The sequence below is a fragment of the Onychostoma macrolepis genome, chromosome 02, assembly GCF_012432095.1.
Source record: "Onychostoma macrolepis isolate SWU-2019 chromosome 02, ASM1243209v1, whole genome shotgun sequence".
In the NCBI taxonomy this organism is placed as follows: domain Eukaryota; kingdom Metazoa; phylum Chordata; class Actinopteri; order Cypriniformes; family Cyprinidae; genus Onychostoma; species Onychostoma macrolepis.
Window position 1 is genome coordinate 27036275 of NC_081156.1, and position 27327 is coordinate 27063601.

General features: G+C 35.7%; 1 protein-coding gene across 1 annotated transcript; it reads right to left on the bottom strand.

Moving 5' to 3' along the window:
• Positions 1–797: 797 nt before the first annotated feature.
• esyt2a (extended synaptotagmin-like protein 2a) lies at positions 798–27169 on the bottom strand. Its single transcript, XM_058794416.1, is given in 24 exon segments — positions 798–2171; positions 2687–2736; positions 2975–3080; positions 3200–3331; positions 3426–3524; positions 3623–3837; positions 3840–4010; positions 4849–4998; positions 5460–5546; positions 5890–5964; positions 7236–7298; positions 9836–9931; positions 10686–10775; positions 11184–11232; positions 11365–11447; positions 11526–11702; positions 11786–11906; positions 13501–13556; positions 15051–15140; positions 15646–15718; positions 15810–15886; positions 16427–16561; positions 16671–16712; positions 26222–27169. Coding segments are annotated over 24 exon segments (2661 nt in total). The 5' UTR covers positions 26603–27169; the 3' UTR covers positions 798–2128.
• Positions 27170–27327: the final 158 nt, after the last annotated feature.

Below are 27327 nucleotides of genomic sequence, written 5' to 3' on the forward strand. Positions count from 1 at the left end.
ACACACGCGCACACAAACTCTCTCACACACACACACACACACATTAGTGGTGAGGCTGAAAATGACCAAAAATTACAATTATTTTCCGTCTAATTGTGGTTAAATAACATGCAAAAAGGCTATATACGTTTTAATTTGATCTACAAGTTTTTGTACTTTTTGACAGATAAGAAGTATAATTTGCATGATTGTTTTTGCATAATTTAGTACACACTATCCATCTATCTATTGCAAAAACAAAAACAAATCTGTAATTAATAGCAAAACCAATCAATCAATAATAAATAAATAAAATATTAAAAATTCCAAAAGCTTGCATTAGCCTACTCGGATTAATATAGGTGCCAAATCAATCAATCTATCGATCTATCTAGGTTATTATAGTTAACTAAAACTAAAACCATAGAAAAACATTTATGTGAAATAAAATAATTTACTGAGGTAACATGTTTTATTTAGTTTAACCACATATACTGAAATAACTAAAACTAAACATATATATATATATATATATATATATATATATATATATATATATAAAACTATATACACATATTTGGAAAAAAAATGACAAAAGCACACAATTACTAATATGTTAAGTAAATTAAAAATGAAAACAAAAAATATAAAAATAACAGACAATTCATAATATTAATAAAAAATTATAATTGATATTTGATATTAAGGTGTTATTTCTGCCAACTGTTCCCAAACTGAATCATAATATTTGACTGCATTTGACAATATGACATCAACACAAATAATTATTCCTTTCCTCCATTCAAACTATTTACTGGTATAGAATAAATGGTTTATTGAAAAGAAAACAGTGGACATCATCAAATACAGAGACTTTACAATCCTATATCTGATGCCAAATATCCCCTAAGGTAAGTATATTGTTGGTCATAAGGCACAGGAAATATACATCTATAAGGCAAGCTCAGCACAGAGAGTTGCTCTGACTGCATATGTTTGCTTTTTGTGATAAGTACTAATCATAATAATAAAGCATCATAAAATCTGTCATAATATTCACAATAATTTATACAATAAAAACACATTCTTGCTGACAGGAATAAAATCAAAACAGTTTGAGGTTTGACCATCTGCATATCATAAGCTCAGCTCACTGACACTGCAGCAGACGAAACCACAACCTTCACTTAATATCAGACTATGCACAAGACATTTTCTATGACTGAGGAAGCACAGCTGGGATGCAGCGGGTGAGAGGTGACCAGGTGTTTTTGAAGGAATGAACATGTGACCGAGTGCTACAGAAAGGCCAAACAAGATACAGAGATATGGCAGCATTAGATATCCAGGGTCATGTGACACTGTAGCTGCCCATGCATGTTTAAGCACTGACAGCCAGTGCTGTGATGGTGGACGCTGAACAACACCAGAGAACACATAACACGTATATATATATATTTATATATATATATATGAACACTTGGGTGTGTAAAACATTTAGGTGCATATTTGGTTTAATCCCACACTCACACACACTTTATAATGAGCCGAGTACTACTTTGGTAAATTTATCTCCTAAAAGGAGCATCTGTAGGCATTATAATATATAACACTTTCAAAGAGTTCAGTGCTTGTTTAGCAAAAACTCTTAGGGTTAATATTTAACAAACCTTTCCAAATACTATAATTCCTTTTTAAGATTTATTCGTATATATTTACAGTCTGAGCTTAATTATATATATTACATAATCTCTCCACCATAAATGTGTAAATGGCGGATGTTGTTAGAGTTTGCCACTCTTGGTTTAGTCTAAATGCGTAAACAACTAATCAATCCAACAGATGCCGCTGAACCATATCCCTTTTTAACATCAAAAATCTCTAAACACTCTCACTCTCATTCTCTCTTTCACTCTTGGTAAGTCAGTGCACATTACATCAATAGTGTTCTTTTTTTTTTCTTCTTTCACACTGTAAATCTATTAAAAGTGATAAAATCTGAAGATCCAACATGTACAAATTTTGCCTACGGCTAAAACACATGGCTTAAATATGGCTGAGGTTTGGAGTCTTGCGCAGGGATTTGTAGTTTTTTTCTTCTTTTTTTTTAATACAGTATGTGCAGGCAGAAAGAAGTTGGTTCCTTTGATTAAGGGGATTGTCGCCTCAGCCCGTCCACTGAAAGCTCATACCTGCCAAACACACACAAACACAAACATATTCATATAAAAATTTCTGATACCATGTTCACATACCTTTGGCTAAATATTAATGAAATTGTTTTTTTGGGGGGATTTTTAACCGTGCCATTTTCATAAATAACAGGCAAGAAATGTCTGGGTCATATTTTACTAAAATTGTGTATATACTTTGCATAAAGAAAATGTGGCTTATAACTCTCATTACTTAAATGTAAACAAACATAGTAGTATTATTTAACCTTCTGAAGCATGATTTATTAAATCAGAAAGAAAAGAAAAAAAAAATTACTTTAAAACAACAAATCTACAATAAAATTATTATTATAACCATATTTTTCTTCTCCAAAATGATGCATTTTGAGATTTTTAAATAGGGCACACTAAACTTGAAATAACCACTGTAAAGTACATTTTATGCATACAGTAATTACAGTAATGGGAATATTCAGTATAATCAATATCATCATATCCATATTAAAGGCTTCAAAATTATATAATTTTTTTACCATTGCGTTGAGCTCTTTGACATATCCTCAGAGGTCAAGTCAACTAACACCTGGGAGAAACACACAATTTTTATATATGAATAATTTGTTCATGAGAGCCAAAACAAAATAAAAAAATGATAGAAAATATTATTCTATAATTTAGATTTAGAACAATGATATTAAGGATGTTGTGAATGGCAAACTGAATGTTTTTTATCTTATGAACAAGATTTAAGAAGTTATTTATGTTATGAATGGTGTGAGGACTGTTATTTCTAATGTTATTTATGATGTGAGGGATGTAACCTTTCCCAGCAGCCCTCTGTGTTTTGACAGAATTCCTCCTCCGTTCTTCACGGCCACATCTAGTGTTCTTCTGTGCAACTCCACAAGTGACACACTGAATTCAAACCTACACAAACACATGTGCACGCAACACACAAACGCTTTATTTAAAAACAAATACAAGTATTTTTATTCAATGCAAAATGAGAAGACTTAAAGAGACTGGAAGAGGAAAAAGAAACTGACGTTTGATCATAGACCGGATTCACGGTTTTCTTTATGGTGTTTGTTTTTCTGCGTCCAGAGCGTCGTTTATCAGGCAGCAAATACAAACGGACATATGGATCAGAACCATTTTCAGTAGAAGAGATCAGATTCCTGCAAACACAAAAATATGAAGACTTTTATATTAAAAACATCTTTCGGAAGCACTGAAATACTTCAGAAGAATCAAAAGTCTTATGTATTTTACCTGCAGCTGTGTACCACGACAATTAGTTTGTTTCTTTGGGGACTGTGTCTGATGGTTAACTGAATTTCACCCAAAGGAGCGAAACCAGGTGAGGCTCCACTGTAAAAACAGATTTTTTTTAAAGTGTTGGAATCTCAACAAACCATGAATGGCACCAGATAGAAAGGTCAAAATATGTTAAAAATGTTCAAACATACTTCTGTAATTGTTGTATTGTCTTCTGGAGCTCCTGGGTGGTGCTGGGGTTAGAGATGTCAGATGCTATGCTGGGTGTCGGCTCTTTGCTGTTTAGGTGTAGCTCAGAGCCAGAGATGGCCAGGTTAGACGTGCTCCGCCCCGATTTAGCCAGACGGGTAGGTGAGTCCTCGAATGGTCTTCTGTCTATTAGGGGATCCACCCGCGGGGAGGGGTTGGGGTGGGTTGGCTTCTGGGTGTTGGGATTGGCTGCTGGGTTTTGGATGCTGGGGTGGGCTCTGAAACATTGGGCAGCTGAGGAGAGGGGTTGGGGGTCGCGCTGGAACTGGGGCGACGGATCTGAACTGAGGATGGTTGATCTGATACTGGCAACTTTTCCATAGAGAGAATCTAAAATACACATATAGACAGATATGCATTGCTTACTGACTTTTTATGTGTATTTACAGCAAAAGCGACACTTCCTGCTGAGATGGACCCTCTATATAGGGCAAGGTTCAGTTGTTTCTTTGCCAGTCATGTTTAACCTCCTCATTGAGGCACTATTTTCACTGAAGCTGCTTTGAAAATATATATTTCTAAAAGCATAAAATGAAGAAATTTATTTTTGGTTATGGTTTTAATTGTTGCTGTGGCCACCTCCAGTTTAGTTTTTTCTCTCATTTAGTGGGCATATTCCTTTTTTTGTTATATTTATCTTAATTTAAGTTTTAACTTTTGGTTTTTAAATTTAAGGTTTTATAGTTGAGGAATCTACAGAACATTGTTGGAGCTAATTACATGTACAATGGTTAAGACCATTGAATTGCGAAACCCGCTAGGTAATATTTCAAATACTGTACTTTTAATTTTTACTTCAATTGTGAAAAGTTTTTTTTACTCCATCCATCAGTACAAAGAGTAATTTAGGTATTTAGCTTGATGAAAGACAAACTTTAGTTTGGGGTCCAATTGTCACAATTAACTATGACTTTTGCCTCAAACTCTAAATTTGCTGCTTAATAATAGTTAGTAAGGTTTAAGTTGTTAAATGTAGGTATGGGGTAGGATTAAGGGATCTAAAAGGCATTAATATGTGCATTATATTATTATTTAATTTCAGTTAGTGCTTCAACCACTGTTTTTAGTTCCGTTTCTATTAGTTTTCCTTTACTTTCCATGAATTATTTAATTTCAGTTAACAAAAATGTATGTGTGAGATGTTTGTTTGTGTGTGAGTGCGTGTTACCCTAAGTGCCATCTTCATCTTAAGCGTAGAGCCGGGTCCTGAGTTCCTGAGTGGGAATCGCTGACTGAGAGTCATCTGATCCTCCTGCAGCAGCTTTGACAGAGGAAGAGAAAACGTCCCTAGGGAACACTCGTGCTTCTCATCCTTTACCTGCACACACACAAAACATCAGACTGTGACTCAAATGACACACACCACTGTGTTGTAAACACTGCAACTTCCAGACTATATACACTTTCCATGAATAAGGTACAACTGAGTAAATTTTTATTAATACCTTGATTTCTATGATTTTTTATTTTCCAGAAATAAATAAATGTGCAAAAAATGACATTTAAAAAGAGAACAGACAAAAAAAAACAAAAAAACAACATGTAGCAAAATGGATAGCAGGGCAACAAATCCAGTCTAAATACATCACTTAGAAAGGAATAGCTAGTATGATACCAAAGTTGGGGTTGTAATTATTGTTACACTTTCCTACAACATCAAGAATAGTATTTGCTCACCCTTGCAGTGTTCAAATCTTTCGCCTTTCAGGGACCAGCCCAAATTTTTAACCATTAAGCGACAAAACCCCATGTGCCTGCGAGTGCATGTTTGTGCTTTACCTCCACTTCAAGTTCTTGACACTTTGGATTGTGGATCAGGAATGTGAAGGCCTCCTCCCAAAGCGGCTCGTTGGTTTTATATCTTGTCTGTAACGAGAAAAGAATGTAAAACATTTAACCATTATACATTTAGCAACAGTGAAAACACAAAGGTTCTGAATTGGAATTATTTCACCATGTTAAAAATTCACAGTAAAGTCTGACTTAAGCAAACTTGCAACATCACATTTTGCAGTGAAATACTGTTATACAAAGAGAGCTAAACATCAACTAATATGTGTAATGAATTTATATGCATTCATCTCTTTTCATGCAAAGCCAATTCAAAGAGCCTCACACAATGTTTAAATTTGCACCTATAAGAATAACACAATATGTTATGCACATTTAAATTTAAAGACAGATTACTTGTGTGCATCAGTGTGTTTACCTTGCTCTCAAAGGATTTGTGTCCCACAGTAAACTGGACGAATGGACTGGGCACACTGGTGACCTTTTTACCAGACTATAGAGCATACAAATAGTTATTAACAACGCTTCCATATTAAACACATAAAAATAACAATATGCACAAATAACATTATCAACCTTAACCACACTCTTACTAAAGCAAATAACAAAAGGATTTAAATCAAACAATAATAGTGTCATCTCAAACATGTAAGAATCTACAGTATATATTTGCACACTAACGGCGTGAAATGATTCTTAGTAACAATTTGATATTTACTCCCGTCTTATTCTGCAATGACTATGAACCACACCTGGCATGCTGTCCATTACCACAGACAGTTACAGTACATGGAAAGCTGAGCAGGTAACACTGTAAATAAATGTTTAATCTATGTAATTACCATATCATAACATTTCATATGTTTGCATAAGATTGTTTACCAACATTTTTTTGTTCAAAGCCACATTCAAACTCTTGTTATGGACCACAGGGAGCTGTTTTCTATGTAGCTTATACACATACAAACATATGTCCTATTTACTTGAATGGGAAAAGTCCAAAATCTACAAAACTGATATTCAAAATGATGTTTTAATAACATATTTTCGAATTATCACTGTAATCTAATTGAATGGTACTGAAAATTCTGCTTCTTTAGTTCAAATCGCAATATATTAGGCTGGTCCAGTTAATGCACTTTCACATTTAAACAAAGGAGCAATTTAAAATCAACTAACAAGAATTTTTACTGAGCAATACATGCTAAAATCAATTGTTATTGTTAAAACTTGTCCTAATTCTTGACCCTAATAATAGACAGCATGCCATGGATTTAGTCCAGATGTGGTAAACATTAAAGTTAGAAATATTCTAAAATATTGTATTTATTCCATTAAATTAAAATAACAGTAGTTATTTGCCCTTATGAATGCCATGTACCATATTACTATCAGGAAATAAAACCTAAAAACTTGTTAGATTCAAGCAAGGTCTTATATGTTGTATTTATGTACGATTGGGTGTATAATCTTGATTCATATATTGCTTGAATTAAATGCAATCAATTCAGAATTGGGAAAATGGGATTGGAAAACTGGCTGAGATTTACATAAGAGAAATAGTCTCTGTGGCATTCAGAGTCTGAATTCAGTGCGTTTCAGACAGTCATATGCACACGCGGGTCTGCATGCGGTTAATCAAAGCACACAAACAGCACACATGATACCTGCAGCAGAAGGATCTTAAATCGACATAAACAACTTGCCACGTCTTTCTACATCATTATGTGAGTGTGTAAATTGTGAGAAAACTGGTTGTGTTACCTTTATCGCTTTATTGACTGTACCCTTCTTCAGACCTGCATTGTTGAATTCTAAAGGATTGCGCTTATTTCCCCAAGCAGAAAAGGACGAGACACACACGCGTACACACACACACACACACACACACACACACACAAACAAATACAAATACAGGCAGGATTATTAGGAGGATGGCATGCAGAGTTAAATTTATAATTGCACAAAAACACAGACATCCTGGAATACTCACTCAATCATACACAACAAAATGAATGATTATGGAATTAATGCATGGTTAATTTGATGAAAATGAGAAAAGATAATGCCGCCTCGTATTTTATCCGTATGATTTGTTCAAATGATGAAAGAGTCCTAGCAGAACACATCAGCGTATTTTAAATTCATTTGCATTTGATTAGTCATGCCTGGAGAGTGGGCACATGAGAGGACACAATTCAGGTGTCAAGGACAGTGATGAAGAAAGAATGATAGAAAGAAACATGAAAGAGAAATATAGACAAGGCAATCCAAAGAGAATCAGTCCAACCCACACTTCACTGCAAATCAATCCGCAACAAATCTGATTGCAGAAACATGTCACACAATGTCATGGGCACTGCAGGACACTACAAGACGCCTGAATTTACTCAAACGCTTTCAGGGACTGATGAAAATGATATAATGAGGCATGGGCTGATACAGCAACAGTTATACAATAGTTACAGCTACAGTCATTCTAAATGTGCTGATATTTAATAAAATAGCCCTGGAGCTTTTAACGCTTTTGATCAGCACCGTTTGTTTTCTGTTCAACAGTTTTTTCCTGTTTTTGTGTGGAACTTGTTGTGCAAAGCAAATATAGACAAAATAGCTTTCTAATATTAAGTCTGAAATAGTCAGTTTAATCTGCATGTATAAATAATGTATAACTGTTGTATAAAATGTTGCTTGTGTGACATTGCTTAATCATGTATTTCATACAGTGAAGTGCAGAGTGAGACCCGTTTCATTCAACATGCTTCCAAAATTGACACTCTACTGCATCTCTATGTTACACCCCCCAACACACACTACTGTTCAAAATTTCAGAGTCTGTAAGATTTTTTGAAAGAAGTCTCTTATGCTCAGTAAGGCTGCATTTATTTGTTCAAAGTTACAGTAAAAACAGCAATATTGTGAATTTTCAGCAGCTATTACTCAAGTCTTCAGTGTCACATGATCCTTTAGAAATCATTCTAATATGCTGATTTGGTGCATATTAATATTAAAACAGTTGTCGTACTTAATGGTTTTGAGGAAACTGTGACATTTTTGAAGACTCTGATCTGATGAACAGTTCGAAAGTAACAGAAGAAATTAATGCTGCATTTATTTGAAATAGAAATCTTTTGTAACATTATAAAAGTCTTTACTCTTACTTCTGATTAATATAATGCATCTTTGCTATATTCAATCCTATATCCAATAATAATAATAAATTAAAAAAAACTTACTGACCACAAACTTTTGAAGAGTAGTGCATCACAATTTTTTTGTCACAATCTCTCTTACACACAGTTAATCAGCAAATATTTTGTTCTTTTTTAGATTATCAATACCGACCAATAACGATTTTGTCCTTGTCAAATATTGCTTCATCAATTGATAAAAAAAGTCTGATTTCAAATAACGAAATCAGAACAAAGTTGTAAGCCTATTTAGTAAACAATTTTAATTCCAGCAATTTTGTGCAGCTCTCTTTTATTATCACACAGTATTTTTTCTGCATTTTTTTTAATCATTATTATTATCATACATCCATTATACTATAAGTGATCGGTCAACCTTCTTTCTAGATATTGGTATCTATCATCGTTGACCAACAAAAAAACTTGATCAGCAATATACCCATAACCACATAACCTCATTTAGCTCTCCAAACAGGGCAGACAACTGCGTTCTGTTGATGTGTGAACATAGTCAAAATGTTTTCCCTGAACCACCTCTGATGCTCTATATTCAAATGCCCTCTTTAAAAGGAACGAGTGCAACTTTACAGTGAAAAAACAAAACGCCTCTAATACAGACTATTTATATCTATGCAAAATGCAGGCAGGGGCTCTGTAAACTCTAGCATGCTGACAGAACAAACCACGACAAACAAATACAAACAAAACAGTCCTCAGAGTTTAAACAGCATTACAGGAAGATTTTACGTGCAAAAGGGAAGTTGAGATGTAACTATGAAACATTTGTAAATGAAATAACCAGCTGTTAATGCACCAAATGCAGGTAAAATGCAAGCAGACCAATCTAATGGAAATGTCAGCAGAGTGACTCACAAACATTGTCCTGTAGAGGGCAGAAGTGTTCTCACAGAACACCAGCCCGGCAGAGCGACGCTCTCTCAGACACCCACTGCCCACGTGCCCCTCAAAAACACTCTTCACCCAGAGCGACAAGAAACCAGAGCAGGACAACAGAAAGAAACAGAGGATGAAAGGAGAAAAAGGCAAGGCAAGTGTAGTAGTAGAAGTGATACCTGATGAAAGAGGGAAGGTGGAACATAGAATGTGAGGAAGAAAGAAAGAAGCTAGTGTGGGTGAGAATGTGTGTGTGTGTGTTAGTGCGTTAATGCTCACTGGCAGATTTTTGGCTGAGTCCAGATGCACCAACAGTAATGCTGATGACAGTCCATCATTGGCCTGCCCTTTTTCTGCTTTAATGCTGCTTAAAACCTGAAAAGCAACACATAAAACTTTAATCAGTGCCGGCTCTGTGCTGTGTGTGTGGGGATTTGCCTCTTTAAAAGGACTAAATGATGTCTTATTTTACATGCAATAATTATCACAAAATTATTTTGTATGTTTATAGAAATGGGAAATTTCAGAGTTTAAAAGAAGAAATGTGCAGTTTCTATTTTTGTTACAGTTCTTCTATACATACTATGTATGGTTTTTTTTTTAAGAAATTCATATTTTCATTCAGCAAGGATGCATTAAGTTGATCAACAGTGAGAGTTAAATACATTTATAATATAACAAAAGAATTATATTTCAAATAAATAGTTTTTTTTCTTTTTTCTATTCATCTAAGAATCCTGAAAAAATCAGTTTCCACAAAAATATTAAGCAGCACAACTGCTGTTTTCAACATTTATAATATCAATAAATGTTTACTGAGCACCAAATCAGCATATTAGAATGATTTCTGAAGGATCATGTGACACTGAAGACTGGAGTAATGAATGCTGAAAATTCAACTTTGCCATCACATTAATAAATGACATTTTATTTCACAATATTTCAGTTTTTACTGTATTATTGGTTTTACTGTATATTTGATCAAATAAATGCAGCCTTAGTGAGCTTCCTTACTGACCCTAAACTTTTAAAGAGTAGTGTACATTTGTTATTTGATCAGTAAAGTCTAAATCATTAACAGAAGTCATATCATATCACTTTGATGTGTATAAGAGGTGTGTTATGTTACCACATCGAGTTTATCAGGTGTAGGGAGAAGAGAAAGCCATTCGATCTTCAGGTGAAGCTTTCCTGTGGCAACATCATCAAGTACAAACCACTACACACACCCAAAGAAAGAGGGAGTGGATTTATTATATGAAAACATACATTTCATTTGAAAACTTTGTATTTTATAATAATAATAATAATGCTTTATTAAAGGTATAGTTCACTCAAACATGAATATTCTGCTGTCATTTACTCATCCTATGATACCACATGCATAATACAGGTCCATTTCACTTTCATTTTTTGGAAAAGAGGAGGCAGGACACTCTTTAAAAATCCACTATTCATGCACCACAGAAGAAATTAATTCATAAAGGTTTGGAATATCAAAAGGCTGAGTAAATGATGCCAAGTCAATTTTCGAGTGAACTAATAATTTAAGCAATTTTTCTATCCAAGCTTTGAGCTCATACAATGAGATGTAAGACCAAAATAAGACAAAACGTTTTTTTTGTACCTCATCTATTTTCTGTTCCTTCTCTAGTTCATCTACGTTGATGGTAAGACTAAAGAATAAAGGAGGACAAAAATCAAAAGATTAAAATAACACACAGATCCTGACGATCTTGAAGGTGGAATTCTGAAGTATTATTGCTTGTAATTATTTAATGATTGATTAGATTAATCAGAGCCATTACCTTCCCAAATAATCATCCTTATCATGGTCCTCATCATAAAGCTCTATCTCCACATTCTGTCCTGGGTGATCGAACACAAATGCCTGAAACACACATAAACACCTTGGGTTGATAAATAAATGTCAGAGAGGGACAGATTCAATTACAAATTAGTCCCTTACCTCATAAACCTCGTTCCATTTAGGATTAACTGTCTCTTTGATGATTTTGGATCTGAAGAGCTGATTACCCAGCTTAATGACGCCATACGGGTCTGACTTTCCTTTTATCAGGCCACCCAGAAACTTGTCCTTCCCTACCAGGTCCTGTGCCTCCAGAAAGTGAATCCGCAGAATACTCTACAACAAAAACACACATATGATATAAATATTCTGTTTATATACATGTATGCATGTGTATGTGAAGTGAACAAGTGTGTCACCTTTGGCATGGGGAAGCGGAGTTTGGAAATCTGTGCATCATTTACAAGTGGAATAGTGATTTTGTTTGGCAGCACGAGAAAGCTGTATATGATATCCTGAATAATGCTGTCACACAGACCGCTGTGAAAGACAGAGAGAAAGAGAGATTAGTGATGATGTGAAATATTAGAACAAATCAGTCAAATGCATTAAATTCAATCTATCCATCCATAAGTAATTTTTTCCTAAAAAATATGTGATATTTTGAATGGCAAGACTACGCGTTCTCAAGCTGTACAGACCACTTTTATTATATTTTTAGGTAAATTTAGCTTGATAGCTGCGGTTGTAATCTGCTTGCATTTCCACTGTGTAGAAAACAGCAACCTGGATATTCTGCTAAATAATAACTGTGTACAAAAAAACTCTGTCCATTCTTGGTATTTATGCTAAGATATGAAACAAACACTTTTCAAGGCCTTTTTGCTTTGACTAAACACACATCTTCAGGCCCTTTTTTTTTTTGCTTAAACCATGTGAAATTAAACATTTGGGATAGTTCTCAAGGTGGCCAGGGCCCACTAGAGGGCCTCAGCAAACCTAAAAAAAATAATAAAGTTCATATTAATATTATATTTGACATATTGAAATGTTTTATTTCAACTGAAATGATAAAAATATACAATCAACATAAACTAAAATAATATTTTTTAAACCCTTCCCCTTTTTTGCCCACAGTTCCTGAAATTTCTGAAACCACAAAATGAATTGTGGTTAATTAATTCATGAACACTCCCAGTTTCTTTGAACAAAAAGCTGGAAAGCAAGTAGCTTTGTTTTAATTGCACATGAAATATCAGAGAAAACATATATTGGGTGGCCTTTGAATATTGTATTTAACTATGTGGGGCTTTCAAATAAAAAAAAAAAATGGAGAGAACCTCTGGGATAAGGGAATGAATTAGAGCACTATACTTCCTCCATCCTCCCTCAGCAGTTCTCCATTAGCACAGTTTTCATTTAAGTACTGCAGTTTATAGTTGTTTATAGTCCCTTCACCCACAATATGTTAATGACTGTATCTATAGCATTATTTACCAATTAACTTGCATTTCAGCTCAAACATGTAACACATCAGGATTAATTAATTTATTTTTCAGAGATCAAAGAATTCAGACTGATTTCAGCACTGATGTCTAACCAGAAAAGTGCATGAAATGTGACTCTTCTGTGAGGGTGTGTGCATGTGTGTGAGAGAGAGAGAGAGAAAATATAACAAAAGGACAAGATCTCCCCACGCCTAAACCACAATACCAGCTCCACCTATGACATGACTATAAAAGGAGAAAAAGAGAGAGAAAAAGAGAGTGAGACTCCTCTGGGAAACACATTAAACTCTACATTTGGACACACACACACACTGATGCTAGGGGATCACAGGACGCACTTTAAGATAAAACACACTATTAAGACCCCATCATTTCCCTACCATCACAAGTGGGTGTAAACGTGGATCGTCTGATGTGGTCTGACAGGAAGAACAGCATTTCTGAGACTAGAGTGAGCGTGTATAATGTTTGTGTGAGAGACTGTTATCTGTGCCACCTCAAAATACAAAATAGGTCATGTGACAGCACGTGTGCATTTCAAAGGCTGCCTTATCCACTCTCCAGTTTTATGAAACTGGCATAATATGATTACATGATGCGTGATGGCTGACATGTGAATCACTCACTTTATTCCAGGGATGTCCAACATATTTGTAAGACCTGTCCAGTTTATATCCAGCAACTGAGAGAGAAACAGACACATGTAACAATATTTAACACATACAGGTTGTGTGTGTGTGTATGTGTATATGTATATATATGTGTGTGTGTGTGTGTGTGTGTGTGTGTGTGTGTAACCCTGGACCACAAAAGCAGTCTTAAGTCGCTGGGGTATGTTTGTTGCAATAGCCAAAAATACATTGTATGGGTCAAAATTATCCATTTTTCTTTTATGCCAAAAATCATTAGGATATTAAGTAAAGATCATGTTCCATGACGATATTTTGTAAATTTCTTACCATAAATATATCAAAACTTCATTTTTGATTAGTAATATGCATTGCTAAGAACTTCATTTGAACAACTTTAAAGGTGATTTGCTCAATATTTAGATTTTTTTTCCACCCTTCCAGATTTTCAAATAGTTGTATCTCAGCCAAATATTGTCCGATCCTAACAAACCATACATCAATGGAAAGCTTATTTATTCAGCTTTCAGATGATGTATAAATCCCAATTTTGAAAAATCGACACTTAAGACAGGTTTTGTGGTCCAAGGTCACACACACATATACATATATACATATATACATACATACATACATACATACATACATACATACACACACTTCAAATGCTTAAAGACTGTGTTCATATTTTATGAAGGATATAGAATGCACTGCAAATGATGTAATCTAATAACAAACTGCGAGATTAACCAAAAACATTGATTTGTAGTCATTGGTTATAAGTATAATGAAATATATTAGACGTTTACTGTTAAGAATTTTTTTCCAAAAAATAAATGAAAAGTCAAAAGTCTTATGCTCACCAAGGCTACATGTATTTATTGTAAAATAATATTACAATGTAAAATTACTGTTTTCTATTTTAACATATTTAAAAACGTAATTCATTCCTGTGATGGCAAAGCTGAATTTTCAGCATCATTACTTCAGTCTTTAGTGTCACAGGATCCTTCAAAAATCATTATAATATGCTGACTTGCTGCTCGAGAAATATTTCTTCTTATTATTATGTTGTTATTGATAATTAACTTCTTATTATAATCTTGTTATCTTATTATTATCTTATTATGTTGAAAACAGTTGTACTGCTTAATATTTTTATGGAAACTGTAATACATTTTTCTTCAGGAGTCTTTGATGAACAAAGTTCTTTAGATCAATATTTTGGATCAAGATGTCCAGTTAACATGAAAAGCTGAGAATGAGATGAATGAATGAGACGAGGAATAGATTTAGATCTTATTTGAACACAGTTTCTGCAGAGCAGGTCAGAGCAGTGTTCCGATTCCGAAAAAAACTACAAGTTACAAGGGTGTGGGTTATTATTAAATAACAGACATTCTCATCATTCTTTATATTGTATGATTGTCTAATTTAAGTAATACCAGGTATGTAGCAAAGAAAACAACTAATCAAGAAACAAACACAATGAATGAATGTTATTCTACATGTGACACAATAGTGTGTATATGTGGTGGTTAACGTACGGGTTTCTTGAGGAAGAACACAGACAGTGCACCAATCAGTGGCATATCTCCTAGCAATGGCTCCATGATGACCCTCAACACACCAATAAGCTACAAATACAAACAACAAACAAATAAAAGGTATAACAGTGAGAAATGCTCAAATGATTCAAACTTGCTTGCATGAGCACTATAGCTCAATGTGTCACAGCATATGCAGTAACTATTAGTCAAATAGTAAAATAATACTGACTTGCATAATGCATAATAGGCCTATGTGCAGGTGACCTGAGTTTGAATCCTGCACGGGTTATTTCCCAATACCACTACCTCTCATAATGTTTCCTGTAACATCTCCACTATCCTCTTCAGTTAAAGCCAAAAAGCTCATATAAATAATTAAAAAACTTCTGCTTGCAGATATGAGAACGGACTAACATTACATCTAATGCCTGACTATAAACTAACAAAGCAATGAAGCTCTGTTATACAGTTCAAACTCATATCAAAGCTCATGTGTGGTCATTCTGATTGTTATCAGGGTAATGGGGGCATACTCAAATGTAAACAATTTATGTAAGCAACACACAAACAGGAATCTGTCACACACTCTTACCTGTATGCTCTTGATTCCTGCACGGCAATAGTATTTCTTAATATCCACATCAATTTCAGTGTTTCCGACAAAACTAGACAAATACAATAACACACAAACAGACTTTCAATATCCCAAATCCAGTAATGATTCTCAGTGGTAAACGTTATCTGTGTGCATTTTACCTGATCTGTAGGTCCATAATAATCTGTCGTTTATCTACATTCTCTGTATAAACTTTCACTCCATCCACCCTGAGAGGCTGCAGACAGATGAAAAATTAATATACTGTGTGTATAAGAGTATGTAAATGTGTGTGTTGGTTTACTAAGTTTTAATTTGAGGACAAACGTCTTTAGAAGTGAGCTAAATATGACTAAACCCTCCTTTGCGGTTGTCCTCAAAGGTAAAAGGGATCTATAATATAATGTTTTTATTAGCATTTTTAAATGCCAAAGGTTTACTTTTAGGGTTTAGATCGATATGTTGCAATTATAAATAGCTTTATAATACAATTTAAGTCTTTGGTATGTGCTCAAAGGTAAAAACGTAAATAAAGGTAAAAGGTAAATAAATATAATTTTATAAAATTCACTTTAATTAATCAACTATATTTAAATTATTTATAGACAAAAAATTAAATTACAATTAAATGCTTTATTTATAAATGCTGTCATTTTTAATGATTTTACATGAATTTCATTTTAACACAGAGTTGTCTTGTTGGGTTGGTTTAGGGTTTGAGTCGGTTAGGTCTACGGTATGCTCTCATTTAGATAGCTATGTAAACACGTGCATGTACCTTGTCCCCCATGTCTATCTTGGAGAAGGTGAAAGTACTAAGGTGCGCATTGGCTCCCTGCACTGCCGGTTCAATGGTCTCTTTGAAGATTTTATCTACAAACTGACAAATATATGGCCACAACTGATGTACAGTCTGTTAAAAAAAAGAGAAAGAGAGAGAGTTAATACTCTTGAGGAGACATTTCTGGGTTAGCATAGATTTAGATCTATTTTTATAAAACCACACCACCACACACACATACCTTGTTGAGCCACTCCACTCTCTCCACATCTGGAAAATGAACCTGAAACACAAAACAGACTGAATTTTATTTTAATGGATATTTTAAACACATTCATTAGTCCCAGCACATCACCAGCTGACAATAACAGCTCTGAAAATAACTCAACAAATCAATATTTTTACACTTCATCACAATGACACGTTGATTCTTTAAATGCAGAGCATGTAGTGAAATGATGCATTGGTATAAACAGAACAGAAGAGTTAAATTTCCACTTCTCTAACTCTTAAAATGAACTAGTTTAATCTCATTACTCATCATATCCATTACTCATTACATGACCACATTTATAAATGACATAATGCGGCTGTTTAAATAGAATATTTTGTTACTCTGCTGAAGACCAGCAGACTAAAGGTGCTAACAGAACATGCTCTCTCAGTCTCGGTCTCTCCATCTCACCGTGAGCAAACAATGCAATAAAACCAGTGCGTTCTCATTATCAACAATAAATCTGTCAACACTACAAACTTCACACCACTGTGAAGTAGGATTAGAAATCAGGAATCTTTTTTTAATAACAGGAAGCAAATGATTTTCATGCATGTCCAGTTAGTGGTTTTTCAGCATCTGAGTTCTTTCACAGATGCTGACACAACAACACTAAATACACTAAACAGCTAGTGACACGAAACATACAAAACAGGTAGTGCATTCCAATTCACAAACGACTGACACTTATGAATTGGCGGTTAATGAATCGGTCATCAGTAATAAAAGAGTTGCTCACTCACTGAATCAGTTGAAGTAATTCTTCACTGATACAGTATTTGAATAAAATATAATTATATCATACACAGGGACTTCTGGGAATGACCTTTGTAACAGAATTTTTTTATGAAGACTGATTAAGGATGGAATGTCTGAGTTAAACGCAATTTTCAGATTTTTTATGTAAATTTGATAATTTTTTTTCTTCCAAAAACCATAACGCAATATTAAACCATTTACAATTTTTCACTCAACACTATAAAAAATTATAGTCAGACCGGGCTAAAATGCCTCATTAAAACACGCCCCCACATGTCAACGTCACGATGTGGAAATATTTGCGTAATGCCGCCCAAATGTGCACGCAAAGAAAGAAGGCGTGGTTTCAGTAACCCCAGTAGTGTTGATGCAGCCATGTTAGGGAGACACTTTATTTGGCCTTCTGAAAGTAGATGCAATTAAGAATCATTAAGATTACAACAGAACAGCAATGCATTTTATGGACAACCATTTCGTGAACCTAGGAGAGGATGTAATTCTGACTTTGCTATGACAATCTGGCGCTTCTGAATCAGCGACTGTAAAGGTCATTGCACACTGAGTCCGAAATTTTCGCACGTTAAAAAATAAATACGATTTATATAATCGCGAGCTTATATAAGCTTGCGATTATATAAAGGGGCGTTACATTTCCGACGAGTGCTTGTGGTGTTCGGCCAATCACAATGCACTGTGCCAGTTGGCCAATCAGAACAGACTGCGCTTGTCAGTAGGAGGGACTTTGCAGAAAACGACCGTTTGAGAGAGGCGGGGCATAGAGGACCTACAATAATGTACAGTATTTGAAAAATAATGTGTTTTTTGAACATTAAAGCATGTCAACATATTCTGTTACACCAAATACACAAAATAATGATCTTTAAAAAAGCATCATATGACCCCTTTAAATTCTGTTTAAAAATAAATTCTAATTTGAATTGTAGTGTTCTAGTTTTCGTCGCATCGTGCTGCTCGCTCACAGTATAGACATTGTGTCTCTCTCTTTGGCTCTTCATCTTACTTTCTTCAACATGCAGTCGTGTAAACTCTGGTAAGAAGAAAGGACCTATATGGAAAGATGTGGCACAAAAGCATGTGAGTGAGAGATATGCTAGAAAAACCAAATGGAAAATCCCTGACTTGTCCTTGGCTCCATTTCTTTCTCATATTTTCCTGAGGGAGAAAGCCAGCCTATGACTCAAAGCTGTGTTATTTCCTGATTATACGCGCAGAGAGCAGACAGCAGCTAAAGTTAGCCTGCTAATTCCCATGGCCTGTCAGAGAGCAGCCGACGCTGAGATGATCCGATCTGATATTACAAACTCTGCATCTCTACATGTCTTATCTCTGTCACAAACACATATCTCTGGCCTTCAAAGAGCTTAGAAAGCATTGTTAGGGGTCAAAGTCTCATTCACAGACACACTGTGAATATATTTTTAATGTTATCCTGGCTCTTTCTGCCTGTTTCTATAACATAGCACACTAGATTTGTACATTTGATCCATAAATACAGAAAAACGTGAATGTAAATGAGTCAGAAACTTCCATGCAGTAATTCCAGTTTCAATAGCACAGTTCTGACACAACACAGGCAGCTAGTCTAAGCAAGTAAAGCTGATTCATGAGGACATGTTAACGCTCTGACCAAATGCAGTAATGTGTGTGTGATTTATCCACATGGGCGTGAACGTGTGCATCTGTGTAAGATCGGATCTGTTAGGCAATGTCATTTCCTAGGCAAGCAAACAACTTTGTCTTATACAAACAGAAACAAACACACAGGCACGCTCATTCTGAGAGTGACTGTAGCAACCAGGAAGAACTTCATAAAGATTTGACCTCATCTAACCTCTAAATGAATCAACCAGAGGTATAGATTGTATTGTGAACTCGATGAAGGACTGACAGTTTGAGCTGCTAAATGATTTTGTGAGGTATCACAGGCATGTCTGAGATGATTCAGCACGACTGGTGAACAGGTCAAAGGGCATTTGCTGTTTTTTTTTTTTTTTTAGCGGAGCAGAATGTATCAGGCAGTCAGCATGTCAGACAGTCAGTGTGTCAGACTCAAAGCAGGACACTGATTGGATGGTATTATTTTTGTTGACTGGTGGAGCTGAAAGAGCACAAAACCATTAGTTATAAATGCTAGAGAAAATCATAACATTTTAATGTAATAATTATTAGTGTTATTAAAATGTATTAAGTGTGTGCTGCATAACTACAAAGGTAATCTAAATGTTAAAATAGATGGAAATGTGCATGCATAATTAAATATCCGATATCAGACCATACATATTTAAACAAATTAAAGTAATATTGGCTGACAACTAATACTTTACTGATATATCATGCATCATGAAACTCATAAGACTTTTATCACTGAATGATTAGCAAGACAGAGCAAGATCAGTTACAAGCAATATGAGGGTGAGTATTTTAATTTCTGGGTGAACTAAACCCAAGACAATCAGCTCTATTTACTCCTTACTTGATCAATAAGAGTTTGTTTAGGTTGATGAATGGCGAAGTAAACAAGCATCTCAGCAGAGAGAAAACAGACAGGCTGACACCACACAGCAATTTACAGACAGTGATGACAGGATGACTAGATGAATGAGGCTGGCGATGGACAGATCTGCTGATATAAGTGAGTTGTAGTTATTCAGTCAAAGACAAATGACGAGACAAGAGGAGAGAGACATACTGTCCTAAAGAACATGGTGCTTCCTGAAAGAACAAGCGGATGGCTATGGGTGGAAATCAATGCAGACGTTGAGTGCTTAAACCTCTACCCCTTAATAAAAAAACTACTGGAGCTGAGCAAAGCCAGGAAAGAACCGGCCATATTCTCAGCACATAATATACAGAAGAAGAGACAACAAAAGAACTAGCTAAACAAACACACTCTCTTAAGGCCCTTGTGACTTTGATCAGACAGTAAAGCAAACATACTGTAATAAATCTATCAGTCACACACACACACACACACACACACACACACACACACACACACAGAGTAAAGGCGTCTCTTGCATAAAAAACTGTTTTGCAACAGTCTGTTGGAGCCCTATTTTCTATTGTAGTGTACTGCAGAAGTTTAGCTTATTTGTTTTAGGTTAATATAAGTTTAGGTATTTGTTTAGCAAATAAGAAGCATTTGAAGCTTAGAAATGTTTACATTAGTGTAATAATCTATACTGATTCCCAGAAGCAGCATTGGCAGTTGTTCCCCAAAGTAAATGCTTTTCTTATGGTTACTATGACTTCTAATGATATTTATGCAACATATTTTTTTTAACACAGACACACACACACACACACACATACATATAGGCCCATGTAAAATATATTCTTTATTTGAGAAAAACATTTATACTTTAGAGGCTTGACTATTTGTTTCTGAAGATTTTCAGTAGAAGGATGGCAACGCTGCTCAGAAGTGGTTGACCAATTTAAGTTTAAATTTTTATTACAACCCGAATTCCGGAAATATTGGGATGTTTTTTAAATTTGAATAAAATGAAAACTAAAAGACTTTCAAATCACAAAATAGCCAATATTGTATTCACAATAGAACATAGAGAACCTAACAAATGTTTAAATGGAGACATTTTACACTTTTATCCACTAAATGAGCTCATTTCAAATTTGATGCCTGCTACAGGTCTCAAAAAAGTTGGCACGGGGGAAACAAAGGGCTGAAAAAGATTTTGAAAAGATTCAGCTCAGCTGGGAGAACATCTAGCAACTAATTAAGTTAATTGACATCAGGTCTGTAACATAATTAGCTATAAATGGGATGTCTTAGAGGCAGAGGCCTCAACATCAAATTGCAAAGGCTTTGCAAATCTCATCAAAAGATTAAGAGAAACTGAAGAAATCTCTGTGCGTAAGGGACAAGGCCGAAGACCTTTGTTAGATGCCCATGGTCTTCGGGCCCTCAGACGACAATGCATCACTTATCGGCATGATTCTGTCATTGACATTACTAAATGGGCCCAGGAGTACTTCCAGAAACCACTGTCGGTAAACACAATCCGCCGTGCCATCTGCAGATGCCAACTAAACCTCTATCATGCAAAAAGGAATGCATATGTGAACATCGTCCAGAAGCGCCATCGTGTCCTGTGGGCCAAGGCTCATTTAAAGTCAATTCTGAGAATTGTCTGTAAACACATTATAAATGTTATAAATGCATTGCTGAAACATGTTACAAAGACTGTGAACTACGTAGTACTTAATTGTGGAGTTAGACCATTAAACATTTTTTCACCATTTTTGTGATCAGGATTTCTTGGGCGGGGCTAAATCATGACTCGATGACGCAATCGAACCACCGAGCACGGCCCTCCCAACATTATAAGAGGTGTGTGACATCAAAGTACAGTGAGAGCTATAGAGAGCAGATGCTCCTGATGCTTTCGAATCGTTCTCACGGTACTTTGATGTCATACACTGATCCTTCTGCAGCGCTGGTTCAAGTCGAACACACCTAATAACTAGAGCATATTAGCATCAGTGGTTCACGGCTCAATCGCGAGTTACTGTCATTAACGTTAGTTACTACAGCCTAAAGTTTGCTAGCTAGCTATGCCTTCATCACGTAAATGCATAATACCTGGTTGCGATCATTTACAAAACAGCTCGGTCTCCTTATTAAATAAGCTGCTAGAGGAAGGCAGTTGAGAGAGACGGCAGCTTTACCGTGAGTGGGCGTGGTTTCAGCACCGCCAGTGGACATGCCCCCAGCGTTTGAGAGCAGAGAATACTGCTTATTTATTCAAGATTTTGATACCTTATTTTATTTACTTGGCGTATTTATTTTACAAATTTGGCTGGGTGGTTAATAACACATTTTTCTGTGGTGTGACAAACTCAGAACACAAATTTAATATTGATTTTACATGGACTTTAAAATGGACTGTTTCAAAGTGGAAAAGTGTTCTATGGTCAGACGAGTCCAAATTTAACATTCTTGTTGGAAAGCATGGACGCTGTGTCCTCCGGGCTAAAGAGGAGGGAGACCTTCCAGCTTCCAGAAAGCCAGCATCTCTGATGGTATGGGGGTGCATAAGTGCATACGGTATGGGCAGTTTGCATGTTTTGGAAGGCACTATGAATGCTGAAAGGTATATAGGCCTAAAGGTTTTAGAGCAACATATGCTTCCCTCCAGACGACGTATTTCAGCAGGACAATGCAAAACCACATACTGCAGCTATTACAACGGCATGGCTCAGTAGTAGAAGAGTCTGGGTGCTGAATTGGCCTGCCTGCAGTCCAGATCTTTCACCTATAGAGAACATTTGGCGCATCATTAACCGAAAAATATGTCAAAGAAGACCACAAACTCTTCAGCAGCTGGAAACCTACATCAGGCAAGAATGGGACCTAATTCCAACACCAAAACTCCAGAAACTCATAACCTCGATACCCAGACGTCTTCAAACTGTTTTGAAAAGAAGAGGAGATGCTACACCATGGTAAACATGCTCCCGTCCCAACTATTTTGAGACCTGTAGCAGGCATCAAATTTGAAATTAGCATAATTTTGTGCATAAAATTTTAACATTTCTCAGTTTAAACATTTGTTATGTTCTTTATGTTCTATTGTGAATAAAATATTGGCTCATGTGATTTGAAATTCTTTTAATTTTCATTTTATTCAAATTTAAAAAATGTCCCAATATTTCCGGAATTCAGGTTGTATTATTACTTTATTTTTTTAATTAGCAAATTGATTTATTTACTAATTATTTTCATAAATATTATGGAAAATAAATGTAAATACAGCAATTGTTATGCATGTGTTATTAAATTCTTAAATATATTTTTATGTACATTTTATTATACATATCAGCTTTTTTATGCACACTGACCGCCCCCTGCTCTCCAGCCAAAAATCTTATATCTGTAGACCACTACTCAGTAGTGAATGAGTTACACAGAAAGGCTTGGACAAACCAAAAACCCTTGTGTGTCCTCTTCATGGTCCAGCTAATAAAACTCAAACTTCACCAGCTTTTCATTGCCATGTTTGATAATGATTCACTTGTTAGTTATTAACACATGCACAAACACAGACACAACAGGGCAGGAGCTCTGCCTTTATAATATCTGCCCTCCAGGTAAAGTGTCACTGTATCTACTCGTCCAAACTATTGTTCAGAAACAAAACGTGGTGCGCCTCATCTGATTGACAGGTCACTATGGCAACATTTCCTCAAGTATTTGACTCACTGTGCTTTGATGTCGTCATAATAATAACGTCAAATGTCATAATGGCAGTTACTGTAGTAACACACCACACCCACTAAGGAGAGGTTCTTTCACCATACGGCCCTCATCTGACACAAATAAACAATGTTTCACCAGTTCCTGTTACAAACACACACAGGCAGACCACTTCACTGAACTGAAAACTGATGATTATTGCAAAGTTAAGTATTTAATATGAGTGTGCAGTGAGTTTCATCTTTGATTAACAGACTTTCATGCATGTTCACAATTAAAGTTAACTATATTAAAATCATGGGGAAAAATGTTGTTACTTAAATGTTAAATCAATTAACATAAAAAGCTTAACCTTACTCTATTTTATTAAAGCAACATTTCTCATTTTTGTTTAGTTTAACAAAGTACTAAAATTTAAACTAAATAAAAACAAACTAAATAAACTGAACTTAATAAATAAAAAATAACTAGGTAGACATATTTAAAAAAATAATACTAATAAAAATGTAAAAAAAATAAAACAAAATAAATTTTAAAATTAAAATTATAGAGAAAACAGAAAACAAAATCAAACTCAAAATATTAACAAAACTATATTAGTATTTCAATGATACTTAAATAACACTGACTCACAACCATGCAACCAATCCCAAATCAGACAATCAGTCAACCTGAGTTTCATGAATTACCTGTTCATGTTACTTAATATCAGCCTAAAACCGAAAGAAAGAACAATGACAGCCTGTCCTGGCCATGGCAAGACTGTGATTTACAGCTAATGGAGTGAACACTGGAGTTTTGTGTCCCCGAATGCCGCTTTCAGCACACAGGCCTGCTAATATGCCAGAACTATGATCTCAGGTTAGACAGCAAACTCATTTGTTTAAAGTAACAGAACACCAAAGTCTGTAGGCCAAAAGAAACAAACTTGACAACCTTACTTGTCCTTGTTTGTGCTTAGAGCTTTGAAGATTTCCCACAAGGATTCAAATTCATGAAAAATGACTCCGAATGCAGGCTCTGAATTAATATTTCATGTTGTATTATCAGAGTCGCACCCACCACAGACGCCTCATCTAGTATTTAAATTAGTGGTCAATCAATACACATTCTTGAAAGCCTTAAAAGTCCACCTAGGCCTAGGGGCACAATACATATATTTTTTTTGCATTACACGTGAATCGATGTGCCTGACATGAAAGCTTATAAATTTGTGCAAATACTTACTAATGTTACTATTTAATTATACTTCATTGTAAGAGAAGTTTGTCTTGGACTCTATGGTGGGGCTGAACAGATACAACACAATATAAACATTAAAAATAAAATGTGGATATCTCTTCATTATAAATAAAAATAATCTTCATCGTAAAAGTGTGTTTATATAGAATAAATATATTATTTAGAATAAAATTATTGATTTGTAATGGCTGAAAAGTTTTTTTGTATCAAATATTTTGCGTAGTGAAAAGTGATTAATATTATAAATATTTTATTTTTAATGTCATTACATTTATGCAAAGTTTTACTTTTACTATGACCAATAAAGATTATTTTAATTTATGTCCAATAAATGATATTTACATCATAAATATTTTTATTATTAATTTCAATATAATATCATTTTTATTATTAGTTAGTGCACACTATAGTACATGTATGCAAAGTAGTAGAAAAGTGTAAATAATAAGAAAAATTTGAATATGGGAAAAAAATGGTTAATGCCATAATCTGTCTCTCTCTAATGAAGACCTATCAAATACTTCAAATAAAAATATTTTAGAAGACCTTAAAGGGTTACTCCACCCCAAAATGAAAATTTTGTCTTTAATCACTTACCCCCATGTCGTTCCAAACCCGTAAAAGCTTCGTTCGTCTTCGGAACACAATTTAAGATATTTTGGATGAAAACAGGGAGGCTTGTGACTGTCCATTGACTGCCAAACAACTGACACTGTCAAGGCCCAGAAAAGTATGAAACACATCATCAAAATAGTCCATCTGCCATCAGTGGTTCAACCGTAATTTTACGAAGCTACGAGAATACTTTTTGTACGCAAAGAAAACAAAAATAACGACTTTATTCAACAATTCGTCTCCTCTGCGTCAGAGTAGCACCATTTTGGAGAATATCAGTTGGACACAAAAAAAAACAAACAAAGCTTTTACGGGTTTGGAACAACGTGGGGGTAAGTGATTAATGACAAAACATTCATTTTGAGATGGAGTAACCCTTTAAGAGTGATTTTGCTCAGATCAAAATGTTTAATGGGTGCAGTTCTGATACTTCAGTTTCAATTTGTGGTCTTGATTAGATTTGTGACTCATTCAGGTATGTAAGCAATGTCAGTTACATGCCAACAACAGTATGGAATGACTACACTAACTTAACAGCATCAGATTTTAACGACACACAGGTTCAACAGGGCTGTGTAAGACCTATAGGTCAAGACTGAGGTCAAAGTTCCCCGTGTGAAACATTAACATACTGGAGTAACGCGATGTTCAGTGTGTAACTCACCCACGGCGGCAGCTCTGAGCTCCGGACGCTCTGACGCACCGTTCGCTCCTCTTGCTCCAGAAACGCCAGCGCCCGGTTCACCGGAGCGAATCTGCTGCCCTGGTTCCGTCTGAGCCAGAACAGCGCAGCCAAGACGATGAGGACCCAGCTGAAGCTGAACTCCAGATATCCCAACACGTATATGGGGAAAATCAGCAGGAATGTCTTGGCGAACTTCATTCCCATCTGCGTGGCGTCTGTCACCGAAGACTGCGGCTCCTCGTCCGGTAGCACCGGCTCGGGTGTTTTGACATCGGTGGGGCTCGGAGGAACAGAACCCGGTCCGTTCTGACTGACCGTCGGTGCGGGTTTGGGTTCCACTCCGTTCACTGACGCACTCATCTCCAAAGTACACAAATCCAAAACAAACAACAAAACTAAAACCTAAACAACTAAGAGAGCTTCTACAGAAACATCTCAAAGGTTTACAAATCCTTGTCAGAAAACAAAACGAGTCGCGTCGCTCGGTTCCGGGCTCTTCCCAGGAGCGCAGATGATTGGATCAGCGCTGCTCCCCACCCGACCTTGCCTTGTATGGAGCGGCCGTCGGCCCGTGATTTTACGCCCTTCGCAACGAACTTTAACTCGCTCGAGTCTTCCAGCTGCTGTCCGAGCCACGTCTCGCTGTCCCGACCGTCACCGCGCGAGCTGAGAGCGGCACCACCTCTCGCGCTCACCACATCCTGCGAGAACACGCGCGCTCTGAGTGTGGCCAAACCCGCTGCTCAGGGTTACACAGGAAGACTCTCGCTGGTAGAATGAGGGTGGCGTAACGAGCGCAGAGGCGGTCTACATGCGTCACCTAGTGGACAAAATTTAACACACTGATTGTTATACGAGCTAGCACAAGTTTACTTTGAATCTATCTATCTATCTATCTATCTATCTATCTATCTATCTATCTATCTGTCTGTCTGTCTATCTGTCTGTCTGTCTGTCTGTCTGTCTGTCTGTCTGTCTGTCTGTCTGTCTGTCTGTCTGTCTGTCTGTCTGTCTGTCTGTCTGTCTGTCTGTCTGTCTACCTTTCTGTCTGTCTGTCTGTCTGTCTGTCTACCTATCTGTCTGTC